At 49.9% G+C, this 10,036-nt stretch overlaps 2 protein-coding genes across 5 annotated transcripts in view; one reads left to right on the forward strand and one right to left on the reverse strand.

The window, feature by feature from the left end:
- Nucleotides 1–9,365, reverse strand: part of MFSD13A (major facilitator superfamily domain containing 13A) — a 21,018-nt gene extending 11,653 nt beyond the window's left edge. The window contains exon 1 of one of the 4 annotated variants that reach the window (XM_040624004.1): nt 8,316–9,365. In XM_040624004.1, the coding sequence (XP_040479938.1) occupies nt 8,316–8,368 (53 nt within the window). In that variant the 5' untranslated portion in view covers nt 8,369–9,365. Of the gene's footprint in view, nt 1–138; nt 208–8,315 lie in introns of those variants that run through there. The other 3 variants (XM_040624005.1, XM_040624006.1, XM_040624007.1) reach the window with 3 other exon arrangements.
- Nucleotides 6,024–7,693, forward strand: CUNH10orf95 (chromosome unknown C10orf95 homolog). The gene has a single exon (XM_040624009.1). The coding sequence runs from the start codon at nt 7,034–7,036 to the stop codon at nt 7,691–7,693; it is 660 nt and encodes a 219-aa protein (XP_040479943.1). The 5' UTR covers nt 6,024–7,033.
- Nucleotides 9,366–10,036: the final 671 nt, after the last annotated feature.

The raw sequence follows: 10,036 nt of genomic DNA on the forward strand, positions 1-10,036 counted from the left end.
CCCCCGCAGACAGCCCCCAGGATTCCCATAGCAGACAGCATTCCTGTCCCCCCCCCCCCGGTCCGTCCTTTGTGTCTGAGTGGCCCCCAGTCCGGCCCGCTCCTGCCCCCGCGCCCGGACCGCGGGCCAGCCCCTCACCGCAATCGTGGCAGGCGAAGCCTAATCCTGCGGCTGCCCGGAGCCAGGTGCGAGCCAGTGCGCCTGCGCGCGCCCCGCCGGCGGCTTCCCCAGCCTCTCCCTCCGCCCCCAGCCGGCGATTGGCTCCGCGCGGCTCCCGGGACCGCGCCCCGGCAGGTGCCCGCGCCCGAGGCTGCCGGAGCCATATTTGTCACGGGCGCATGCCCTTAGGGACCGAAAAGAAAACGTGGACGCTGGTAAGAAGAGAGGAGGTGGCCTGGATTCCTGACAGTTCACCCCTTCTTTCACCTCGATAGTTGCTTAAAGTCAATTTCAGTTCAAATCAATAAGGCTTTTCTGAGCGCTCCCCTCCCTCTCCCGGTCCTTCCTTAGTATTAATTCGCAAAATGAAGAGAGTACACAGCACCTTCTTACGAGCCATGTGGTCTGACTAGACGCACAGCTAGGCGGATGACGAGATGACAGTAGCACAAGATGGGACTCCCTGATGCTGGATTGTGAGCCCCTCAAGAGTGGACAGCCCCAGCTTAATGTTGGGCACCAGGGCTCAAGCCAAGGCTCCAGGCCCTGAAAGAGCTACCATGCAGCCAAACCTCCTCGAATTAAAAATAAGAATAATGAAATAAAAGGAGTACTGAGCTCTCTCTATGTGCCCTGAACTGTGTTAAGCACTGTGCATGCATTATCTTGTTGACTCCTCACATCACCCCTGGGAGGCAGGTGCTATTATCCCCATTTTACAGATACAGAAAGAGGTTCAGAGAGATTCAATGACTTTCCTACAAGTAAGAAGCCCAGACTAGCTGGAACCCAGCTCTCCTGACCCTCAGAACAGAGTCTTTCCTCTTCCTACCCTGTCCAGGCCCTCAAAGTCAAGTTTTGTTTTGCTCAGTCCAGTCTGGTGAGGATGTCCTATGTCTTTTCACAATAGGCCTAGAAGCCTGGTTAGTTTTCCAAGCAATCAAACAGCACACACTTCAGACCTACTGTTTTCCTACCCTGGGGTATGGGGCAATGAGCATGGGCTTTAGCTTCTGGGGGACCTGGGGCCCAGTTCCCTAGCTCCACTTCTTTGTTAAGGGATACTACTTTTGTAAGGCTCTGTTTTATGCCTTAGAGGGATTTTGTAGGCATTAAGTGAGAAATGTGAGTGTAAGAATTTTGCCAGGCTTTGGCCATTATGCCTTTGTTGATGGTTGTCAACAGGAAAATCATCCTCTTCCTCCTGCCTGACAACCACAGCAAATGGTCCAACACTAGAGCCCTGGTATGCAGCGGTTAGAGTCTGTCCGACCAGTTCCTGTGGAACCCCAGCAGTCCCATGAACTTTGCTCCCAGCATCTACCTCTCACCAATCTCATTTCTCCCCAATCCTGCCCCTTCAGACCCTCTTCCACCTCCTATGTTCCCCCAAAGCCACACACATCATTTCTCTTCTAGACTTCAACCAATTTCTGGAAGCCGTCCTGCTCAGAAAGCCCTCATGACTAAAATGAAGGTGACTATTATTCCCTCATCCGAACCCCTTGCTTCCATCTGTTTTCCTGGCTGAGAATACAGGGCTGGAAACCCAGCATTCGGCATGGTGTCTGGCATATTAGGGCCTCCATAAATTGACTAAAGGAGTTCCCCTGCCTTCCCATCTCTGACCAGCATGTGCCTTTGTTGCAAAGCAACCCTGACTCTTTACTTAGCCCTCCAGTCCAGTGGGAGAACAGGGGTAGGGAAAGGGCTGCCAAGGACTGTCCAGAAATGAATGTGACCCATTGGAAAAACGTTGCCCCTATGTTGGACTTAATGTCTCATGGTTACACTGAGGCTCTTCATCCCTCTGATTTTTTTTCTTTTTTTAAAGATTTTATTTATTTATTTATTTGATAGAGCACAAGCAGGGGGAGCAGCAGAGGGAGAGGGAGAAGCAGCTCCCCATCGGGCATGGAGTCCAAAGCGGGGCTCAATCCCAAGGACCCCAGGATCATGACCTGAGCCAAAGGCAGACGCTCAACCGACTAAGCCACCCAGGTGCCCCCTCATCCCTCTAATTTTATAGACAATGTCACCAGTTAACCTCTTGTGTCAGCACCAACACTGGGCCTTGTGACTATCTCCAATTTCCCTTCCTGGTTGCCAACCACAGAGCTATCTAGGAAGGGGCATAGGATGCAACTAAGGGATCATATCATCTGCCTGACTTCTTGAGTCATATCAGAGTCCCTGGATTGTGAGACAAATAGATACATAAACAGTCTCTCTCCTTGAAATTCTCTCCTCCCTTGGCTTCTGACCTCTCTGATCTAGGTTCCATCATGTTCTCCTCCTACCTAACAACCCCTCCTCAGTCCCCTTCACTGAGGCACTTTTTTCCCAGGGGCTTTCTAAAATCGGAGGCCAGGTCCCCCAAGTTTCCCTTTCCTTTTCTTTTTTCTTTTTTTAAGATTTTATTTATTTGAGAGAGTGAGTGAGAGAGACAGCATGAGTGGTGGTGGGGGGGTGGAGAGTAGCAGAGGGAGAGGGAGCAGCAGACTCCCCGGAGCTGGACACGGGCTCCATCCTGGGACTCCAGGATCATGACCTGAGCCAAAGGCAGATGCTACCAACTGAGCCACCCAGGCGCCCCCCCCCCCAAGTTTCCATTTTCAAAGCTCTTTTCATTTATTCACTCTAACTTGCCAGCTGCGGTAATAAGGACTTCAAACAGAAGATTGCTGCCTTCAAAATGTGTAAGTGGAACCCAACAAATTGGCAGCCATGATGATACAGTGAGGTGCGGGCCAAGTAGCAGCTGTTCGAGTCCTTCACCTACTACTTTTCCCTTCATGACTACCCCACCTCCCATCTCCAGCCTGAATATAAAGCCACAAATGAACTCCCTGACCACACCATTTCCTCAACTTCTAATCTCCCACGAGGGTGTTGGTTTTTTTTTGTTTTTTGTTTTTTTTTTTTAATTCTCCAGGCTTGCCTTGACTACCCACCCAGGCAACTAAGCCAAAAACACGTGCATCCACCTCTATTCTACCCTCTCCTCCCCAGCAGTTACATGGGGTCAACTCTAGGTCAATCCGCTCCCATCTCCTTTCCATCCCCAGCTTCTGTTTTGGTTGTCAGTTTTCCTGGGCTAGTGTGAGAACCTCCTCCAAGACTAGCTTCCAAAACAAACAAACAAACAAAAAACAAAAACAAACCAAGACTAGCTTCCAGCCTCTCTCTCACCAAACTATCCTCTACTTTGCCAATAGGAGAGCCCCGATCATGGGGTTCACAGATCAAAAACTACGTAGGTTGCTTCTTTTGAAAATTTTCATAAAGTGCTGGGGAAAACACTCAGGATGTATTGGTGATACAAACAACAGACGACTCCACTCCACAGTGTAATAACCCAAACTTAATTTTCTAAGGACTTAGGTGATGGTGCTTTGTAATTAAAAATAAGTCTATTTCATTGTCTTCTGTAGTTAAATTTATATGAAGTAAACAACTGGTGTGTGAAAACAAAAAAGACTCCGCTCAAACCAGATTAAGCAAGAAAGGAATTTATTGGGGGGTAGGAGGAGGAGGCACTGGAGGAAGGTAGTCAAAAGGTAAAGTTCCAGAAGTACAAGGTATGTAATGTACACGATGATTATAAGCACTGCTGTATGCTACACGGTATATAGAAAAGTTGTTAAGAGAGTACATCCTAAGAGTTCTCATCACATTGGGAAAAAATTGTTTTTATTTATAAGATGATGGGTATTAAATAAACTTAATATGGTAATCATTTCACAATATACAAAAGTCAAATCCTTTGCTGTATACTTTAAACCTGTACAGTAGTGTATGTCAATTATATCACAGCAAAACTAGAGGGGGGAAAAAGGAATTTATTGGCTCACGTAACTTTAAAGTCCAGGATTCAAATGATGTCATTGGGACTTAATTTCTTTCTGTCCCTTGGTTCCACTTCTTCTGTGGCTCCATGCTCAGAAAGGCCTTCACCTCTCCACCCAGACTGCATTCTTTCAGATTTTTGTCCAGGGGAAAGACAGCACTTCCTCCACCCCAAGAGAACAAAGCCCTGGGCCTGGCTCCCACTGATCAATTGAGTCACCTGGCTACCCTCAACCAATCCTTATGGCGAGGGACGGCCATGCAATTGATCTAGCCATACATCACCCCTAACTTTAAGGACAGAATAGAGCCAACTCCCCCAGAATCACTTTATTGAGTAAATAAGGTATGGGATCCCAAAAATCTAGAAGCTGTTACTGGAGTCAGAATTAATGTTGAGAAACTCATAGTTTGGTCCTTATTTTTCCTATTTCACCTGAACCACCCCCAGACCAGCAGAGATCTTCAGCAAGCATGTAGGGACCGATTATTAAAATACAGGCTTCCTACCCTCCCAGCCTCCAACCTGAGCTTGGTCTTGTACTCTCCCCACCTCCCACCCAGGTGTGACCAGATCCCTATGTGGGAGCAGGTGGAGAAAGGGGCCAGTCCCACAGGGCCCATGATTGAGCTCCAGGCCTGGATGAGGTCAGTCTATAGGTAGTCTTGGGACATTCCTCAAGTGCTGAAGTTGGGAGAGGGCAAAGTTATAAATAGGAATGGGGAGGTATATTAATTTCCTATTGGCACTATAACAAATTACCAAAATTTTAGTGGCTTAGAACAATACAAATTTATCTTAGAGGTTAGAAGTCTGACTCATTAACTAAAATCAAGGTGCTGACAGAACTGTGTTCCTGGGGCGCCTGGGTGGCATAGCGGTTAAGCGTCTGCCTTCGGCTCAGGGCGTGATCCCGGCATTGTGGGATCGAGCCCCACATCAGGCTCCTCTGCTATGAGCCTGCTTCTTCCTCTCCCACTCCCCCTGCTTGTGTTCCCTCTCTCACTGGCTGTCTCTATCTCTGTCGAATGAATAAATAAATAAAACCTTTAAAAAAAAAAAAAAAACTGTGTTCCTTTCCGGAGGCTTGAGGGAAGAATTCATTTCCTTGCCTTTTTCAGCTTCCAAAGGCTGCCTGCATTCCCTAGCTCATAATCCCCTTTCATCTTCAGTCAGCAACAGTTGGTTCGCTCTCAGATAACATCACTCTGACTCTTCTGCCTCCCTCTTCCACATTTAAGGCCCCCTGTGATTACACTGGATCTATCTGGATAATCCAGGATAATCTCATTTTAAGGACATCTAATTAACATCCTTAATTCCCCCTTGCCATGTAACATAACATATTCAAAGGTTTGCAGGGACTAGGTTGTGGTCACCTTGGCGGTGGAGGCCTCTCCCAACAAAGACCACTGTGTCCTGGGACCAGTTCCTAGAGTGCAGGGGGTGAGGCTCCCTTCTTGGAGCTCTGGCATAGGGAGTGTTAGGTAGATACCCAGTTCCAGTAGCTATCTTCACCAGGCCAACGGCCCAAGACTTGGGAGAGCAGCTCAGTCAGGAATATAAAAGCGTGACATCATCAGGGTGAGTGCAGAACTTTCCAGAGGGTAACTGATCTTTCAGGGATGCTGAGAACTGAGGAGAACCTGTAGGGGTTACTGGTGATGCTGCTTGACTCAAGAGAAGAGGAAGAAGGAAAGTATGATGGCCCAGCAGCTGGGAGAGGGTATCAGCTTTAAGCATCCAGCAACTACCATCCACCCCACTGGGGAAGAGAGAGGTGGAGGGCTGTGGCTTACAGCCAGAGGGAACTGGACCTTAGATAGGGCTTCACACCATCTGGATGAAGCAATCTTTCTGGCTTCACCAAGTAGCTTCTGGGCTTTGGCCTTAGTTGAACTGGGTCAAATCCCACTGTGCTACCTAGACTGTGTAAACCTGCGAAAGTGGCCTAACTTCTCTGAGCCTCTGGTTCCTTATCAGTTAAACGAAAATGGTATCAACATGTTCTTCACATGGCTATTAAGTTCTTATGTAACATTCTAGAAGGGAGGATTGAGAGCGTGAAAGAAGTCCCAACATGGATTGGCTATAAAGCTAATTAGCAGTCATGAGACTTGAGACAGACATGAGGTTGAATTTTGCTCTTACCATAACTAACTGCGTGAGTTTGGGCAAGATACTTAAACCTACATAAGCCTACAACACTGTGAGTGTTTCCTAGTCATAGAATACATTTACTGTGTACCAAATCTAAGGCAAGGAGCTTCCTCCTACATAAAGTGGGGAAAATATCAGTACCTCCTTCCTAGGGTTGATGTAAAATTAAAGTTAGATGCTCATAAACAACTTGATTCAGTGCCTGGTGTAGGAGCTTCACTCAAATGTTAGGATAACTCAACCCATTTGGAAGGGCTGGGAGGATGGGGTGTGGGGAACAGGTGGCTAACTGATTGGAAAGGGCACCAAGATATCCTCAGTGATGTAGGGGTGAGGGCATCCCTGAGTACAGGCCTCACTGTCTGGGGCAGGCAGCTACGACCAGCAGGTTCACCCAGTGTAGATACAGGCTGGCTGGCTTCTGGCCAGCCAAATGTGTTTCCCTTTGCTTGGAAACCAGGAGGTGTGGCTAAGGCAGGGCATGGAGGGGAGCAGAGCCACTAAAAAGTGGTGGAGAGGAGCCTGCTCTGGACCTCTCCGGCTCCCCCATACGCTGGGGAACAGCTCCTGGGAAGAACACTTCACCACTGAAGGTTTGAAAAGGCCTTGGATCCTTACTGCCTACTGAGAGCCTGGGGTTCCGCCCAGTCCTGGGACAAGAGGTGAGATGGAAGCTGAACGCCCTAGGAAGAGTTCCCCCAAACCATCAGGTGCTGCATATGGGCTCCTGCTGTGAACCAGAGCCCTGGGTTACCAAGACCCAGGGATGGGTGGTGGAGATAAAACAAAGGGTATCCACACACACCCCCACCGCAGGTGTGGACCAGGCCCCGGTAAAAATGCCCGCCGCCTGAGCGTCAGACCATGTACTCGTACAGCTGCCTGGCATCCGGGGAGGGCGTCTGGCCTCCGCTGCAGCCCCTCACCTACACCTACCTGCCCGGCCCTCTGCTGCTGCCCCCCATCCACGCCCACAGCTTCTGCAGCCGGTCCCCGAGGCTGACAGCAGACGAGTGGCCGGCTCTGCGGGAGTACCACTGCTTCCACGGCCCAGGCGCGCCCCTGGCGGCCGGGCCGCCCTCGTGGGCATTCCCGCAGGCCTACGCCGCAGCCCTGCTCCTGCCTTTCCCCGCGCCCGGCTACCTGGGGCCATCGCTACTAGGACCCGCGGCGGAGGGGTCGGTGGCTTCCCAGCGCGGGGCGCTATGGCCCGAGGGCGGCAGCCTGCAGGCAGAGCTGCGCTGGGGCCGCGTGGAGCGCGCGCTGGGCCCTCGCCTCGAGCTGCCGGAAGTGGTGCGCCGGGAGCTGCGGCGTGTGTACGGCACGTACCCGCGCACCGACGTGCGCGTCACCTACCGCGGCGGCCAGTTTCTGCTTCAGGCCGCGCCGCGCGTCCCCGAGCCCGAGTACCGTGTGCAGAGGCGCGTGCTGCGGCCGCCCGCCAGCAGCGATAGCGGCGACAGTAGCCCGGCCGCGGAAGCGGCGGAGCGTGGCCGCCGGCGGAAGAGGAACCGCCGGAGCTGAGGACACCGCAGGGCCCGGCGGCCGGCCCGGTGAGCACGCGCGCGGCTCTCCTCCCCTGCGCCCGCCGCCTTCGGCCCGCTACGAGGGAGACCTCCGCGGTGCGCCGGCGCAGGGTGCACCTGTCACCTCGCTTTTTGCTTTTTTTTTTTTTTTTTTACCAAGCCTGCACGCCGCCCACCTGCTGCACTTCCCTGATTTCTCTCGCGTTATTGCTGGATAGCGGGGGAAGGGCGAGAAAAGATCAAGAACATCTTGGGGTGGATGTCCTGTTTCTCTTCCCTTCCACTCGGACTTGGGAAACCTAGGTGTGGGGCGGAAGAAGGGCGTGGACCCTTTGTTTCCTCTCTCCCTCCTCTTTCCCATGTTAGAAGCCTGCCCTGCACCAAGCCCCCACTTTCCCTTTTTCCTCTCCTCCGTCTAACAGAGCTCCCCGAATTGCCCAAGTTGTTCCCCAAGCTGAGGGCCCACCTATCCGCAGGTTGTAGTGAAAAGTAAATAAATGAGTGAACTCAAGTGTATGCTGCGAGATCGCTTTTCTGTTTGGTGTGGGTGGGGGTGTTCCTCATCTCTGTAATGTGAGCCTTACTCCCCTGCCTCGGGAAGAGCCAGTGTGCGTCCTCACCTGCTGGGCCGAGCTCTCTGCTTCAGCAGCTCTTCTCCAGAGTGCAGGACCATAGGCTTCCTAGGCCCCGCGGCCTACCGCGTTCCCCGGCCCACCACCCGCGGAGAGAGAGTCGGCGGGCGGAAGCTCTTTTGTTGAAACGCGGGCGGTAGGCGTGGCTGAGGAAGGAATGCCTAAGACGTAGATTTAGGGCTGCCATTGACATTTTCTAGTCGTGTAACTAGGCTTTCTGAGCCTCAGTTTCTTCATCTGTAAAAGAAGCATAAAATCATCGCAGCCTACCGGGAAAATTCACTAGGGCTGAAATTTAAGATGAATGGCACTTCTTGTCTCCTGATTCTTAACAGGCCGAATTTCGCGGAATGCCGGGAGTTTGCTGGAGGGTTAGGCCACACATCCAATTTTAACTCTAGGTCTGGCAGGACTCCAAATTTGATGCCCAGGCTGTACAAATGAGGTTGCTTGTGGAATTGCTTTTACTGAATTTTCATATGTTGGTTGGCCAACAGCTGCCTGGGTATGCAGGTATGTTATTGAAGCCCTACACCACTCGACTGAGTACTTCTGTATTTATGAACCTCATGGAAGGGCTTTCAAGCTGCACCACTTAGGAAGACTTTTTCTCCTGATGAGTGGTTTACTTTTATCTTGGAAGCACCAAGGATCTCATAGCTGATCATATTTTTCTTTTTGCCCTGGCTTCTAGGGAGCTCAGAGCCAAGTTTGCGTAGCATCTTTTGTGTAAAGCCTGGATCCTGAATGGTCACCCCTAGTTTCATCTTATTTTCCTCTCCTTTCCTTTTTTTTTTTTTTTTTTAATTATAAAACCACAGGGAGGTGGTGTAGTGTGATGGGTCTGCTATGTGACCTTAGCTAAATTGCTTAATGTCCCTGAATCAATTTCTTCATTGCAAATGGGGGTCATAGATTTAGGACCTCTATCTCATGAAGTTATTGAGAAGATTCTGTGAAATGCTGCACACAAAATGTTTATCACAGTGCCTGTCATGTACTAAATAATCTAATGTTAGTGTTTGTTTTTTAAAAAATAGTTTGTTGGGGGCGCCAGGGTGGCTCAGTCGGTTGAGCGTCCTACTCTTGATTTCAGCGCAGTGATCCTGAGATCTGTCCATGCTCAGCAGGGAGTCTGCTTCTCTCCCTTTCTCTCCCCCTCTCTCTGCCCCTCCCCCCACTTGTGCGTGCTCTCAAATAAATAACTCTTTAAAAAATAAAAAATATAGTTTGCTACACAGAAATATATAAAATAGGAAGTTAAAGCCTTTTTTTTTTTGGAAGTTAAAGTCTTTTTAATATCTTTATCCCCAAACGATTAGTAGGGTCTGAGCTATTATTTTTTCTTTTTTCTGTGCACATAATATTAATTACATAAAAGGAATTACACTGTTTTACCTGTTACATTTTGCTGTAAGTATATTTTGGACATCATTCCATGCCAGTGCACGTGGAGCTACCTCATGCTTCAACAGCCACCCAATATTCTAGAGCATTTGGATTCTTTCCAGTTTTTGGCTATTAAAAGTCCATCCAACAAATTTCTTGAGGGCCTGTTATTTGCCAGGAACTATTCTAGGCCCTGGGGACACTGTAGTGAATGAGATAGCCAAGGCCGTTTCTGCCCTTATGGAGTTTGCATTTTAGGGGGTGAAATGGTGATTGGACAACAGGAAAATAGATAAAGGCAAATTTTTATAAGTACTACA

Source organism: Ursus maritimus, unplaced genomic scaffold, assembly GCF_017311325.1.
Source record: "Ursus maritimus isolate PB19 unplaced genomic scaffold, ASM1731132v1 scaffold_7, whole genome shotgun sequence".
NCBI classification, from domain to species: domain Eukaryota; kingdom Metazoa; phylum Chordata; class Mammalia; order Carnivora; family Ursidae; genus Ursus; species Ursus maritimus.